The sequence below is a fragment of the Seriola aureovittata genome, chromosome 21, assembly GCF_021018895.1.
Source record: "Seriola aureovittata isolate HTS-2021-v1 ecotype China chromosome 21, ASM2101889v1, whole genome shotgun sequence".
NCBI classification, from domain to species: domain Eukaryota; kingdom Metazoa; phylum Chordata; class Actinopteri; order Carangiformes; family Carangidae; genus Seriola; species Seriola aureovittata.
In genome coordinates, this window is record NC_079384.1 from 9,113,291 (window position 1) to 9,129,335 (window position 16,045).

The 16,045-nt window shown below is 38.3% G+C and overlaps 2 protein-coding genes across 2 annotated transcripts; both read left to right on the forward strand.

Annotated features, from left to right (window-relative positions):
- Nucleotides 1-1,052: 1,052 nt before the first annotated feature.
- On the forward strand, nucleotides 1,053-10,896 carry smarcd2 (SWI/SNF related, matrix associated, actin dependent regulator of chromatin, subfamily d, member 2). Its single transcript, XM_056366668.1, has 13 exons — nucleotides 1,053-1,647; nucleotides 2,989-3,188; nucleotides 4,968-5,010; nucleotides 5,113-5,235; nucleotides 5,952-6,071; nucleotides 6,769-6,864; nucleotides 7,181-7,282; nucleotides 7,416-7,577; nucleotides 7,849-7,946; nucleotides 8,238-8,373; nucleotides 8,505-8,627; nucleotides 9,290-9,391; nucleotides 9,537-10,896. The coding sequence occupies exons 1-13, from the start codon at nucleotides 1,495-1,497 to the stop codon at nucleotides 9,588-9,590; spliced, it is 1,512 nt and encodes a 503-aa protein (XP_056222643.1). The 5' UTR covers nucleotides 1,053-1,494; the 3' UTR covers nucleotides 9,591-10,896.
- A 549-nt stretch (nucleotides 10,897-11,445) lies between these two features.
- psmc5 (proteasome 26S subunit, ATPase 5) lies at nucleotides 11,446-15,968 on the forward strand. The gene is made up of 12 exons (XM_056365651.1): nucleotides 11,446-11,523; nucleotides 12,563-12,634; nucleotides 12,733-12,802; nucleotides 12,925-13,022; nucleotides 13,120-13,176; nucleotides 13,442-13,672; nucleotides 14,322-14,448; nucleotides 14,555-14,745; nucleotides 15,175-15,273; nucleotides 15,360-15,470; nucleotides 15,561-15,647; nucleotides 15,793-15,968. The coding sequence occupies exons 1-12, from the start codon at nucleotides 11,500-11,502 to the stop codon at nucleotides 15,844-15,846; spliced, it is 1,221 nt and encodes a 406-aa protein (XP_056221626.1). The 5' UTR covers nucleotides 11,446-11,499; the 3' UTR covers nucleotides 15,847-15,968.
- Nucleotides 15,969-16,045: the final 77 nt, after the last annotated feature.

Here is a 16,045-nt window from a genome sequence, read left to right on the forward strand (position 1 = left end):
TTTAGTATGAATCATAAGATACTGCCAGTATTATCTAAGGAATGTGAGATATGTTTGTACATATAACAACAATCCTTTTGTCGAAACACATGGGGCTATCTTTCACTAAGGCTCTATCATTGCCTTCATCTGTCAACATTCAAATGCAATGAGTATGTATATGTGTCATTGCTGGTACTTTATTGAAGTCATTGATTTGTGGTTCACTTTAACTTAACTTGAACCCCACTGTACATCCCTTCTGTGAAACAAGGCTAGATTACCTACCAGGCAAAAAAGGCAAACTGCCCTATGGCCCCAACCAAAGTGCCCAAAAGATCTCAGATTCACTACATTGCAAATTGCACCACAAATTTACATTATCAACAGAGGCAGTTCCTGCATTGTTATTAATTTTGTGGCTCTGTCTTTTAGACAGACTTCTGGGTAAAGACCTTCAGTATCTTAGTTTATATTGTGCTCACACAGTGCTTATTTCTATATAATGTTGTGCTTAATCAAATTACTACAGACTAATTGATATACAGAAAATCTGGAGCCAGAGAGTCTTATTCATCCATATGAGTGCTGGTTGATTGCTGGGAACCTGGACATGACAGGGTACATACACATACACATGCATGGGGTAGCCTATGATAGGTGGATTCTGGTTCATGCAGTAAACATTGGCCTAACAGTATACTTTTTCCCCTGGGGGCCATCTAACAGGTTAACCCAGCCATGCTATGAGGTCTGTTAATTGCCAAACAATGGCAGTTTTGGTAATGAGGAAGATCAGTGCGCCTGAGAGTCAGTGTACAGTTTGATTTCACCACCAGAATGATAGAAAGAGGAAGTGAAAAACGTTCATGGACCCATCACGTAGTAGTGCTTGCAATGTCACTTATATGAACTCATAGAAAAAGTTTGATTGTTTGCGTTTTTATGAAATAATGTCACACAAGTGAAAATGTAAGTTCAGAGTACCCAGTTCTTCCACGCCCAGAGGAGAAACCTTTGATTAGGCAAGAGTAAAGGAGGCATCGAAAATTTCCGACGTTACTGAAGGCAGCATTTAGCATTGTGTGTGTAGGCAGTTGGAAGACTACTTGGTTTTGCTTTAGTCGCTCAGTTAGTCGTTAGACAGGCGTTATCATGTTTTTCGTTAGCCTCACTGAAGAATCTGATACTTAGCGATGTTTAGACCTAAAGAGAAGGGGAGGGGATGACAAGCAACAGCCACCACTTAGTGTCTCCAGAGACCAAGCAGTTGTAGGTAGAAGCAAATCCCGGAACTTGAAACGGTAGAAGACGAGCTAACATTAGCTAGCTTTTTGTTGACAGTGTGCCTGCTGTCAAACCAGAACCCGACCTCCTCTAAAGTTACTGTAGTTAGCTAGCTGGATACTTTACGACTTGTACCAGCGACGTTCATTTAGCAGCCTGCTAGACTTGTATTTGGACCGAAATTTGGCAGAAGTTTCCGTCACTTTTAACCACTTGTGGATCTAGAAGATGGCATCAAGAGGAGGCTTTACGGGTCCCCCGATGAATCCGAATCTGAATCCCATGAATGTTGGGCATTCAGGGGGCATGAGGATGCAAGGAATGCCGCAACCTCCGGCGGGATACCCCCGGAGCATGAACAACGCTCCCCAGTACCTCCAGGTTGGTTTTCTGTTGAATTTGTGTCTGCTAAATAGGAAAATTTGGTGTTGAGCGAAAGGTTATTTAACTTAAGCTTTTTTTTATTATTATTGCTGTGGCTTCTTTAAATTTATGTTACCCTCTCTGCTTTTAAGAGTAAATGTGGCTGTCTTACATTTGAGTTAAACAAACTTATCCAGTTAAAATTAGTATCTGGCAGATATACCAAAGTAAAAAACAACCTTAAGGCGCATCAGTTTTAAAATATCAAGGTGTGGAAACTACTTCCGCATTTGAAAGGGTGTGTAATTACTTACTGCCACTAATACATTGAATATAACATTTTGAACATAACGTTTATAGTGATTGATCATTGTGTGTCTTTAAATATTTGGAGACTTAATTAAAATTATTATAATAGAACAATGTTTTGTGCATGTGTGAAAGCGAAAATCACGTGGCAGCCCTTAGCCTAATGTCAGTTAGCTTGAAAACAAAAGTAAGTTTATCATCACCACCATCTGTCAGAGCTAAGCCTGCATACATTATCCCAGTTTTGCCACCATCTGCAGCTTCATGTGGTCTTTAGTTGACATGCATTATAACAGTCGTGTTAGGGCCATATGAGTTCAGGTATTTGCTTTTCCGTTAAAAGACAAATCTACATTGTTGATAAATCAGTACAATTTTGTTTATTTAAGATTGTAGCTGGATTTTAAAACAAGATAAGGGTTGTAGATTGATCAAAATCACACATTCATAAACCTCACAATAAAACAGAACAATTAAAAACTTTGGTAGGAGTTACTAATGTTAAAGTTACTGTTGTCTTCATTGTTTAATCTGTACATACTGTACATTTACATCAAATTTCTTTTAACTGCTTGATATGTTGTTATTTATGCTGATTAAAACTATTACTATAATTCCATGGTGCACACAATAACATCTATTGTAAGCGACGTTATGTCTGTGCTAACCAGTATACTTGTGCATACAGTAAGCCATTTACACTTATTTCAAAGACCCAGCAGAACTCAGGAAACACTAATTTTTATCATCTATGTAATTATCATTTTATACTCTTTTTTGACATTAAATCTAATATCAGTATCACATTACATTGGGAATATATACTAATCTGTTGTAAACCTATAGTGCAGAAAGAAAGCATACACATTTCAATAACCATAGTTTTTTTGGTTTTGTTTTGTTTTTTTGTCAAGGGAAAGGAGTGAGTACTAGAAAAGAAGTACAGGGATCTGGAGAAAGAAGCTGGTTTACTACACAGCAGAGTGTTTTCAGTATTTGAAAATTCTTGAACCTGGAATTACAGCTTCAGCCTCCTCCCTTTTTCTCTAGCGCCCAGGGATGCCACCCAATAGGGTGGGGGGCCCCATGGGGTCAATGGGGGGTCAGCTGCCTGGTCCCTCTTATGGTGGTGGGAACATGCCCATGCGGCCAGGCATGGGGCCTCCAGGCATGGACACCTCAAGGAAACGGTTCCTTCATCAGCATCAACAGCAGCAGCAAGAGGCGCTGGGAGGAGGCCTCAGACGAGGGTAAACTGTGGAGAAGTGAGAGTGTTTGTGTGAGAGAAGGAGAAGAGAGGGAGAGGAACAATGCCAAGGTTGATTGACCAAGACAGCCTGGCGCCAAATCAGAGAATCTGGCACTCTGGAGATTTTTACTTTACTTTCATATAAATGGGGCTGCAACTAACTAAGTTTTTTTTTTATTATTGATAAATGTGTGGATTATTTTTCTGTATTTATTAATCGATCCCAAAAGAAAATTGCAATTTCCCAAAGCTCAAGGTGACATTTTAAAATGTCTTGTTTTGTCTGAACAACAGCCCAGAATACATTCAATTTATGATGATACAAAACAAGAAACAAAGAAAAGCAGCAAATCTTGCTATTTGATTAACTTGAACCTAAAACATTTGGCATTTTCCTTTTAATTAATGACTTAATTAAATCAAGAGTCAAGCTGTTTAAGGTTTTTTCACAGCCACTTTTTAACAACAGCAACAATGAATAAATAGAAATAAAAATTTTACTAGCAACACTTCAAATACTGTTTACTTTTTAAATCACATCACATTTCCTGCAACATTTCCTCCTTTTTTCATAATTTAGACATACGGAACCTCATTTTCACTTGCTTTTCACCAGTTTGTTTTAGTCAGTCAGTCAGACTGACTAAAACAAACAACTGGTGAAAAGCGATGGTCGACTCAAACATTTAGATTACTTTATAGTATTGTTATTTTGTTGCTTTTTGTGCAGATGGAAGAGTTCAGAATCTCAATTTCACATTTTTGTTTAGTAATGTACATACAAACATAATGATGATGTTCAGAAGGAAATTTACTCAAATTATAGCTCAGTAAAACAAAAGGTCTATCTTGTCTATGAATTTATGAATGCATATTTTTATACATCGTACCACAGTAGTGATATTATCACACAGTCATGAAAATTGCAGTTGCTAATTTTGGCTGTCGTGCCTCATTAACATTATAACAACATCGCTCTTTATCTATTCATGTGTTTTTTTCCCTCTGCATTCCGTCTGTGAAGTTGCTGTACTGTTAAAAGCACAGCTCTGATCACATAGACACGCAGATAGGAGTATCTCATGACTGGCCTTAGCTTTCAAAGCAGCAGACACAAGTGGGTATTTTTGACTTCAAACTGCTCAGTGACGCCACAGTCATAAATGAGGCGAGCCATGATGTGAGGCCGTATTTACACTTTTAGCCACAATGAACCTCTTGTTTTTTAAAGGTTTATCTCATAACAAAATTCTCAGTACAGTAGTATTAGTGAACTACAAGGCTAGAAGCAACATCCTAAATTCTCATTAAAGAGCTTCAGAATTAAATTTAGTCGTAATGAGGGGGAACTGTGTAATTTAATTAAAGAAACAAAACAGCTTTTATGAAGTCAATAGCAATGATAAGTGGGAGCCTGAGGTGCTCATTTGGGGGAGTTAATGAAGAGATAGCAGTGGCCAAGATTTTGTTATCGCACTATGAAGTTTTCACAAATACATTGTAATCAAATGAAGTGAATGAGGTCTTTCTGTTAGTCTTGTATTGTGTGCTCCAGTACGCGGTCAGTTCCTTGTAAATTGGTTAATGAAGGGCAAATGCTAAATAATGAGAAAACATTGGCAGCATAGTACAGTATGTCCTCATCCAATTAAGTGATATTTTTAGAGATTGGATCATCTATATTTTAGAGAAGGCACATGGTTACTGTGGTCAATACGTTTTTTTTTTGTTTTTTTACTTTGGAAATCATCATGTATATTATATTTTCTGTGTGATTCAGGGCAAAAAGACGCAAGATGGCGGACAAGGTTCTACCACAGAGAGTAAGAAAATTTTCATCCCCTGAATCATGTCTTAGATGGAACCAATTAGCCTTTAGTTTTCTGTATTCCCTTAATACTTACATTCTACTTTTGGCTCTTTAGATCAGAGACCTGGTCCCAGAGTCCCAGGCCTACATGGACCTCTTGGCCTTTGAGAGGAAACTGGATCAGACCATCGCTCGAAAGCGTATGGAGATTCAGGAAGCCATCAAGAAGCCCATTATGGTATCTCTTCATGATGTTGCATTATCATATTTTAAGGAAATTTAATAAAAGAATATTCAGAGATTAGGCTTTGTGAAGTGCTGCCTAATCACAATATTAAAGTCCTTGAGATCTCAGTCCTGGTTCATTTGGTGGTAAGTGTGGTTGATGTATCCGTTAACAATGCAGCCAAACAAACTTCAACATTGTTGAAGATAAAGGAGTCAGTCTAAGATAAAGTGGTGTCTTCACAATAAAAGCCACTTTATGTTGATGCTTTTAATGTGATGTGGCAGCAGTTGGAAGTTTGCATTAGCTGTGATTTAATACAACACTGGATCACATGGATGTATCATTTTCTGTGAATCCCTTATTTGTAAGGAATCCAGTGTAGAAATTGTGGACTCTGCAAATAACAATGAAACAGACAGAGAAGGAACTGCATAATGTAAATACATTGAATGGCTATTGGAGAAAAATGCAGACCATAAATAGCATAAAAAAGTGCAGTTTCATATCATGAAAATCTTAAGGATTATAACTTTAAATTGTCTTGATTGACTAATTTATGACCACCATGTTCTGTCAAAAAGCTTCCTCCACCAATCACCAGGTGCAGTTTAAAAAAAGTCTACTTGCCAAAGGAATCTGATTCAAATTTCCCATGGTTCATTTTAAATTGAGCAAGAGTTTTTACTGGAATTCCCAATGCATCTGCTTGTTCATCTCTTTGACAGCAAAAACGCAAACTCAGGATCTACATCTCCAACACATACACACCCAGCAAGCCTGAGGGCGAGGAGGCAGAGAAGGTGTCCTCCTGGGAGCTGAGAGTGGAGGGAAAACTTCTGGAGGAAGTACGTGAATAACACAGTCATTTACATTTGAATCTTCTTGCTCGGTTTCACAATTGTCTCACTGTGGTCTGACTCCAAGTATTTCAGTCTCTTGTTATTGTGTTTCTGAAAACTTCACAGTCACTCAGCTCTGGTTGGCCTGTGTCCTTGGCTCAGACCACGCAACCAGATGTGTGTTTACAGCTCTCCCCACTCCACCCGACAGCTCCTAACATACACACACATGCACTCATGCACACAAGCTCATGTTGTCTTTTGAAACAAGGAATTGAAACCACTGGCCTTTACATACCAGGAGCTGAAATGTCTCCCCTCCTTCCATCAGTTCCAGCAGAACTCATTGTGTTATCTGGGTCCACATGAAGGAGGATTTTTTTTTTCCCTGTTAATATTTCTCCCCTGGCTCATTGGGTTAGGCATGCGTAGGAGTTTTGCATGGAGTAACAGAAAAAGAAAAAGGGATGTGAGGGAAGGAGTGAAAGGGGTCATGTTGTGCAAACGGTTTGACAGGGCTGGGGAGAGGGTGGGGGTGCAACAGCTTTTTCTACTTGTCTACAGTTTTGTACTTCGCCACCCCCAAATGTGGTCAGAGCTAAACAATGCAGCTGCACAGCCTGACACAGCACAATAAGAATACATAGATAGCAATCTTTTTGCTCTGCATTTTCACACTCTTTTATGCACTTTTTATTCCTAGCCTGGTAAGCAAAAGAGGAAGTTCTCATCTTTCTTCAAGAGCCTCGTGATTGAGCTTGATAAGGAGCTCTATGGACCTGACAACCACTTAGTAGAGGTATGACATAATGGCATAAGCATTTGATGCAACCACATCTTAACACTTTAGGCACACGGACACAAAAATGTTGTGAGATTTCTGTTGATTAACCAGCCCCAGTCCGTTTTTCAGCTCTGGTCATAAAGTGGAGTTAAGGTGGAATCAGTAAAACTTTGTAGTAAAGTAAATAGTGGACTGTGGAAGAGATGTATTTGAGTGAATGTAACTTTGTATCAACACTTATCAGTTTGGATTTAGTTTAACTCTAAGAGGACAAAAATTAAGAAGAAAAAAAAGTCTTAGTTGATATTTTACTTTTATTTTTATCTTACAGTGGCATAGAATGCCCACCACTCAGGAGACAGATGGTTTCCAGGTTAAAAGACCCGGTGATGTGAATGTTAAATGCACCCTACTGCTCATGCTTGACCACCAGGTATGTGTGCATACACCCACACTCTTTTCTCATCCATCTGGTTGCAAACATTTGTACCCCTTGGTGGTATGATTTGTTCAAACCAGTTTCCACTAACTTTATGTTTGACCCAGTGCTTTTTTTTTTTTTCCAGCCCCCTCAGTACAAACTGGACCCACGGCTGGCTCGCCTTCTGGGTGTGCACACACAGACACGGGCCAGCATCATGCAAGCTCTCTGGCTCTACATCAAGAACAACAAGCTGCAGGATGGTCATGAGAAGGAGTACATCAACTGCAACCGCTATTTCAGACAAGTAATGGAATATTTCTGAGTAGAGACCAACCAACAAAATGCTAGTTTTCTTCTTTAGCATAAATTTCACAGTGTTACTTTGATACTTCAAAATGTTTTAAACATCATTGTGCTATAGCAAATGAGCAGATCCTTGCTAAAGTTGAGAAATATAGGGCATATATTATTCATTTCAAGAATAAATATACAATATGTATACCATCTAATTTGTTCCTTTAATTATCTTTACCTTTAGCATATCTGACATAATCTCTGACCAAATGCTTTTACAGATCTTCAGCTGTCCTCGCATGAGGTTCTCTGAGATTCCCATGAAACTGGCGGGCCTGCTGCAGCACCCTGACCCCATCATTATCAATCATGTCATTAGGTAAGAGAGCGTGGATCATTATCCCTCTCACTTGAGATTGTGCGTGTGTTCTTGCCAAATTGCCAGTGTTGTCAAGGTCTCATTTATTAATTGATTTCTTTTTTTTCTTTTTTTTTTTTTACTTGTGAATCTAAAGTCCTCCAAAGTATTTCCAATGATTTAAATGTTACATATGATCTTTCATTTATATAAGATCTCAGCCCTAGTTTGCTATTTAAATTTGCAGTCTTCTTGTCTTATTACAATCCAACTTGAATTCTCTCATGCTGTCTTCTCGTCGGCTCTGAGCAGTGTGGACCCCACAGATCAGAAGAAGACAGCTTGTTATGACATTGATGTGGAGGTGGACGACCCACTTAAAGGCCAAATGAACAGCTTTTTGTCCTCTACAACCAACCAACAGGAAATTGCTGCTCTGGAGATGAAGGTAAGGCCTGTTCTTCCATTCAGTCACTGACACCGGCACCTCACAGCCATTTTTAGGAGAATCGCAATAAAAAGAAAGAAAACATTTGTTAAGAGAGTTATTGATTACTGCACTGGTTGTTTTTACTACAGATCCATGAGACGATTGAGTACATTAACCAGCTGAAGACTGAGAGAGACTTTATGCTGAGCTTCAGCAATAATCCACAGGAGTTCATCCAGGACTGGCTCAAGTCTCAGAGCAGAGATCTTAAGGTAAACATCCTCTCCCAACACACTAACTCCATGTTCCTGTGTCTCTACAGGAGTCCATATAGGATGTAATTTAATTTCTGCTCTTTCTTTTTATACAGTCTTGTTCAATAAGATTGGGTTTACAAATCAAACAACATCAGTTTGATGTATTTTGTTTTTAAGAAAATAGTTTTCAAAGTATTACAATGTGTATGTCTTAAATGTCAGTAAGGTTGTACTGTAAATATCTTATTGTGAACTTTTCTTTATGTCTTTAAGCTCAAATGGCAGCTGTATCATCACATATATCTTCATGAAAACCATAACCCCATGTTTTTTTTTGTTCACATATATTTGCTCCCTTTTTCAAATTTAAAGAGTTCTATTCTAAAATGAGTTTGGAGCATTTTTTTCAGGCAATGCAATGGTAATATGTTGCCAGTACACCTGGCAAATTTACAGCTGACCTGCACCTATGGCTCATTTGGGCTCCTTTAGTACAGGGGGTCTGTGCCAACACAAACTGAATGAACAGACATTAAAACAGAGATTCAGTAACTTTTTGCTGTGTATAAAGTGTATAAAGTGATCTTTTTATATATACATTACACTGATGTATACATACATTTTGTATACGTGATATTATGGATCCAGTTTGATAATTTCTTTTTTTTTTTCATCAGCTGATGACAGATGTGACAGGAAACCCAGAGGAGGAGAGGAGGACTGAATTCTACGAGGCACCCTGGGTACCAGAGGCAGTGGGCAGATACATTTACTCCAAAGTAAGGAATTACAGCACCTAATGCACTGTTAAATTTTTATATGTATTATAATATTAACTATTATATCCTTGATAAAGGCTTTATTGTAAGGGTTCAGTAGATTATTAGTTTACTGACATCTGGCACTATTCCTTCTTTGTTTCAGGTGCAACAGAGAAGACAAGAGTTGGAGCAGGTGTTGGGAATCCGACTCACCTAAAGATGTACTCCAGGGGAGTCACGGCAAACTTAGGTTTACACCTCAGGTGTTAATGTCTTCTCAATTACAGTTTGAATTAGCTTGGAAAGTCACAAGCTAATGTTGCAGCTTAGGTGTTCACAAAGCCATCCTCACTGACATGGTATAAGATACCACCTTCTTAGTGGGATGCATATCTTTGCCATTCCCATAGATAATAATTTTAAAATCATCAGAGTTTATGGGACCAAAGAGGTTATTTACATGTCCTTAATAATGTGTTTGCCTTGCATTATCTGTCATTTTGAGCCTGTTCAAATAATCTTTGCCTTGTTTTGCAGTATGTTTTGTTTATGGTACAATATGCTTAAAACAACACGAGAATTGGTGCTGTTTATGCGTTTTCAGCATCACTTTGCTACTTTGAAAGCGGTTCTGTTTATCGTCACATTTTAAAGCCATAACCTTAAGATAGGGACAATACCTGATGTCTGGTAACATCTCAATAAACATGAATTGGGAGGCATAGTAGAATTAAGCATTTCATTTCGAAAAATATATATCTATTCAAAATTTAATTCAGAAAATTTTGATTTTATCTTCAATAAACATAGGAATTCTTAAGATGTCTTATTACTTAGATAAGAAGCTTTTGATGCCAATAATAATTGTACAGGTTTTGGTGCTTTTTTATATTAGCAGATGTGTCATTTGAAATGAAACATTTCTTTAATATGTAAGAAACCAGGATTTCCAGGAAAGCTCTACTCTGGGAAAAGATAGAGCTCATTTGTGCGAGGACATGAATCCACTCTGTCCAGCTGTAATTCAGCAGTTCTTTTTTAGTACTTCTTGAATGTTTACATGCTGTTTTCATTTGTTGTTGTGGTTTTTCATTGTCTTAATGCCAGGTGGAGAAACTGTGGCAGGCTTTTTGGGTTAAAGGGTTCTCCACACCTCCCAAGAAAGTTAACTGGTGTTAATAAAATAGGAATGCAGTTGTAGTGTGTCAACTAAACAATGCACCAAATTGTTATGTACACTTTAACCTTTCATTGAAATGCTGTTTTGTCAAGGTTTTGTATGAGCGGCTCTCCAGAATTTCTTGAGACATTCCATGTTAACAGATGTTGCTGTGCCAAAATTTGTTTTGTGAAGAAGGCACTTAGAATTTGAGAAATGTTCTGTGTACAAATGTTTTTTGTACAGCCTCTTTGTAAAAAGTTTGCATGTTGTGTATCAATCAAAGGCCTTTATCTTTTATACATTTGAGTCTTTTTTTTTTCTTTTCTTTTTTTTTTTTTACAATAAATATACTTACAAATGATTGTTATATTGTCCTTTTTGGTCGAAACCCTATTACAGAATTAGATAAATTTACATTAACATTGTAACACATACTTTTGTACTTAATATAATATTACATTTTTATTAAAGCTATAGGCTAGGCCTTTTCTCATCTGTACGGTGAAAGAACTGAGGTTATGCCTTGAGTGTGCATGTTAGTGCTGGTCAAAGAGCTCGGGTGTTTCTGAGAGCAACAATTTAAACAGGTAAGACTGGTTTACCTATCTGAAAGAGCCAAGACATGTTTACCACGCCTCAAATAACGGCAAACACATCCAACACTTGCACCTTACGACCTTCGCCTCAGTTTACAAAGTGACAAAACAGAGACGTGACTATGTGTGTTTGTATGAGTAAATTAAGCTGTGAAACTCAGTAAGGTCGCGTTAAGTTAGCTGAAAAATATTACAAGGAATACTTATTTGGGACTTTGAGAGCCAAAGCAACTCCCGTTCCCCTGTTTGGGACTGAAAAAGAAAATGTACTTTTTAAAACAGGACTGTAGGCGGCGATGTGCGCATTTATTTTGTAAAAAGTACTCTGCCGGATACGCCTGTTCTCAAGCGGAAGTAGAATTTTCAAGATGGAGGTGGACGGGATCGATCATGTAGGTGTTTTTTCTCTCCGCTGTTTTGTTGAATTAATTCGTGTATTATCAAGGAAATGCTACAATTATGCGTTGAGTCGAATAGTTTCTTTAAAGCAGCTGTGAGACGGAATGGTTATGCGATCGTGCTGTAAATAGTGAAATGTCAGTTAGTTTATAACATTGAATGAGTAGTATGCAGCCGGTTTGCTGTCTCATTGTAGCTAACCCGGCTACAGACCTAGCCGAGCCTCACTGTCAATTGTATGCGTAGTTAGCTTGAGTTAGCTTCTTTTACTGACTGGTAGTGGTGAATCGGCACAGTATCCCCGTTTTTTTGTGTTTATAATACACAAGAGGTGCGAAATACAAGTTATAATTATGACCAAGCGTTATTTTGTCTTTGTCAGTGCGAGTTAGGCTAGGCTAGCTAACGCTAGCTTATGTTGGTTAATGGATAAACTAATTGGTTAATTATGGAGAGGCAAGTAACGTTAACGTTTGTTTTGTTGTTGCGCAAACTGTTTCTGAATAAAGGTACTTTGTTGCCTTTAAATATCTTAAATGTGTCAACAATCCAGCACTACTTACCAGGCTTGATGAGTTGACAGCCCGTGTCCACAGATGTTCATTACATTTGTGTGGTTGCTGTTACTTGAATAGACCTAATGTTAGTGTTTTAATTAATAAGGTAAACTCAATTAGTCAACCAATTGGAAATAAATCAACATCAGTTCTGTTAAATGGTTTAAATTGTCATTTATCAAGATAAAACATCATATTTTCAGTCTTAAGTTCTTACAGTTGGGCATTTACTGTTTTATATTATTGGAAATGGAATTGGATATGTACTATCTGTTGGACAATCTGAATTTTGAAAGTGTTACTAGAATTCTGGGAACTAATGATGGCAGTGTTTCACAATTTTATAGACCAAATGAAAGCAGTCAGTAGCTGCAGGCCTTCTCTGTCATAATGGTAGATCTCTCACTTGAAGAAATCCGTCATTAAGAGCTGTTGATGCCAGTGTTTTAAAGTTTGATGATTTTTCTTTTGACAGATGGAGATGGGGGAGAGTAAAGGTGGCTCAGGTCTCCGGCAGTACTACTTGTCTAAGATAGAAGAGTTACAGGTGAGAAAATAATATCTGGTACATTTCAACTGGTAATATGACTTGGATTTCACAACTTTTGTTTGCCTGTCAATCCTGAAGCACTGTTTTTTCAACAGTTGACAGTGAATGAAAAGAGCCAGAATCTCAGACGTCTGCAGGCACAGAGGAATGAGCTCAATGCCAAAGGTACACTATGGTTCATTACTGTAACATGATTGTATTTCAAAATATAATTCCACGCTGTCAAATGAAGCTGTACCAAAATTGTGCTTATGTTTGGAAATAAAATAGCTTTTCTCTTTTCTTAGTGCGTCTCCTTCGTGAGGAGCTGCAGTTACTGCAGGAGCAGGGGTCCTATGTAGGTGAAGTGGTTAGGGTCATGGACAAAAAGAAAGTGCTTGTCAAGGTATGCTCTACACTTGTTTTCCAAAGTTCTTTGTAGTGCACTATATTTTGAGTGCCATTTGACAGTTTAGATATAAACATCTCCTCACCAATTTCAGGTGCATCCAGAAGGAAAATTTGTTGTGGATGTGGACAAGAATATTGACATCAATGATGTAAGTATTATAGGTTTGTCACAGTACTTAACCCGTTTTCCTATTGTTGTCAATACAAGAACTTAAAAACTAAAGTATCAGAAGTGCAACACTTAAGAAAACAAACAAGTTGTAACCACCATAGTTCAAGACTGAATATACCAACTAACCCAAATAAGCCATATTTGCTACCCTTTACAGTCAATCACTAAGTTAAAGGAGGATTTGTTGTTGGGAAACATGAAACCTAAAACATTTGATCATCCATTTGTCACTTCTGCACCAGGTGACTCCAAATTGCCGTGTGGCACTGCGCAACGACAGTTACACCCTGCACAAGATCCTGCCCAACAAGGTGGACCCCCTGGTGTCTCTCATGATGGTCGAGAAGGTGCCGGACTCCACTTATGAAATGATTGGTGGCCTGGATAAGCAGATCAAGGAGATCAAAGAAGTTATTGAGCTGCCTGTTAAACACCCAGAGCTGTTCGAGGCTTTAGGCATTGCACAGCCCAAGGTGGGTGATTGACAAGACAGCTTATAGCATACAAGCACACTTTTTTTCTTTCTTTTTTTTTTTACATTGTACTGTAAAATATCTACTCTTTTCTTGCCTTTTTATAAGATCAGAGAATAGGTTTGTCAGCCCTCTGCAGAATTGTGCAATTGCGACTTTTAAATGTATAGAAAGGAATCACTGGCCCATATCATGCATCATCACCATGGCATTTTCACATGAAGGAGCTTATGTTGCTTTGTGTAAGCCCTTTTATATTTATTTTTGGTGATTTTTATTTATTAACATTTTGAGATTAAAGCGTGTGGCTTCTCTACAGGTTTAGAATCTTTTTCTTGCAGATTAGGTTTATTAAACCATTTCAGATAATGTCTGAGGCAAAAAAAATGTAATTGCATGATGAAACACAGATCTTATTTGACAACATTGATATTTGCAGGGCCTGAGTGATGTAACACAGATGAAAAACAGCAGCTCAACAAAAACTCGATCCAGAGAAGTTTTGTCATTGTTGCTTGAATAGTGACTGAAATGATTAATTGGTAATCAGAATAGTTGCTGATTAATTGTTGCAATTCTAGTCATTTGGTGTATCCATCTGTCAGTGTATAGATGGTTCTGATTTCTGTGTGGCTTTATGTGGTTGCAGGGTGTGCTGTTGTACGGTCCCCCTGGTACAGGGAAGACCCTGCTGGCCAGAGCTGTGGCCCACCACACTGACTGTACCTTCATAAGGGTTTCCGGCTCTGAGCTGGTCCAGAAGTTCATCGGAGAGGGTGAGCTCCTCCTTAATACTGTAATCAATTTCACTTCCATTCTTGGTTAGACTTTATCAAAAGCATCTGGTTGTGTAACCTTAATTGCCCCCCTCTCTTGCACCAGGTGCCCGTATGGTGCGTGAGCTGTTCGTCATGGCTAGAGAGCACGCTCCCTCCATCATCTTCATGGATGAGATCGATTCCATCGGCTCGTCTCGTCTGGAGGGCGGCTCAGGTGGTGACAGTGAGGTGCAGAGGACAATGCTGGAGCTGCTCAATCAGCTGGACGGTTTCGAGGCAACTAAGAACATCAAGGTATCTCACACATACACGTTGACATAATTCCATTTATCTTTTGTTGTTCAATGTTGATGGAACTTTTCACATATTTGATCATTATTGTACCAGTACCCTACTATGTATTTCATTTTATTGTTACTTAAATCCTTGTTATCCATACTTAAATATTGTTTTATAGTAATAGTAGTGCCTACAGCAGCCCAACTACAGTATGTTTCTTTACTTTATAGATTGAAAATAGGGGTTAAACATAATAAATGTTATGTATGTATGTAAGTAGCAGCTTAAAAATTATAAATGCTGGGGAGTTGAAATTGTAATTAATAGTAGTAATTTCACTACTGATGCCCTTAAACCTTCTGTTCTGCTGTTTATGATTAAACCTTAATTACCCAAGTGCTCTAATGAATAACTCTGACTAAAATGCACCTTCTGTCCCTGCAGGTCATCATGGCCACTAACCGTATCGACATCCTTGACTCAGCTCTGCTCAGACCAGGCAGGATTGACAGGAAGATTGAGTTTCCCCCTCCAAATGAAGAGGTAGATACTTGGCACAGTATGTTCACATACTTACACATGCTGTGGGAGGTTTTGTGTTTGAGTATGTTTTAATTGTGCATCCTAAGGCTCGTCTGGACATCCTGAAGATCCACTCCAGGAAGATGAACCTGACACGTGGCATTAACCTGAGGAAAATTGCAGAGCTGATGCCTGGAGCCTCTGGTGCTGAGGTTAAGGTGAGAATTGGCACACTGAATGGTAGCAGGCGGCTGGTCTTAAATGAGGTGGTTCATAATTGAATTTCCTTATTATGTGTGTATTTTTAGGGTGTTTGCACAGAGGCAGGTATGTATGCTCTGAGAGAGAGGAGAGTTCACGTCACCCAGGAGGACTTTGAGATGGCTGTGGCAAAGGTTAGTAGAATTACCTCTCTTAAACAGAATGAATCCCACACCTTATATTTTTAGTGTTAAGTTTTCTTCTTATGCTCACTCAGTAAATGTTTGTACCTTTATCTACCCGCCTTTTGAGACCGTTTCTCTTCGTACTCGTCACCAGGTGATGCAGAAAGACAGCGAGAAGAACATGTCCATCAAGAAGCTGTGGAAGTAAAAGGCCTCGTGTATTCTTGCACACGATTTAACCACATATGTATATTTTTCTTCTTTTGTTTATGGGTTGGTTTGTAATTGTTACATAAGTCATTCTAAAGTAAATGGTTTCCCGAAATAAAACTGGATGGCTCATGAATTTTATTTTTCAGCTAAACACGCTTTTCTAAATCGAATTCAGACTCATATCAAAGCCAAAT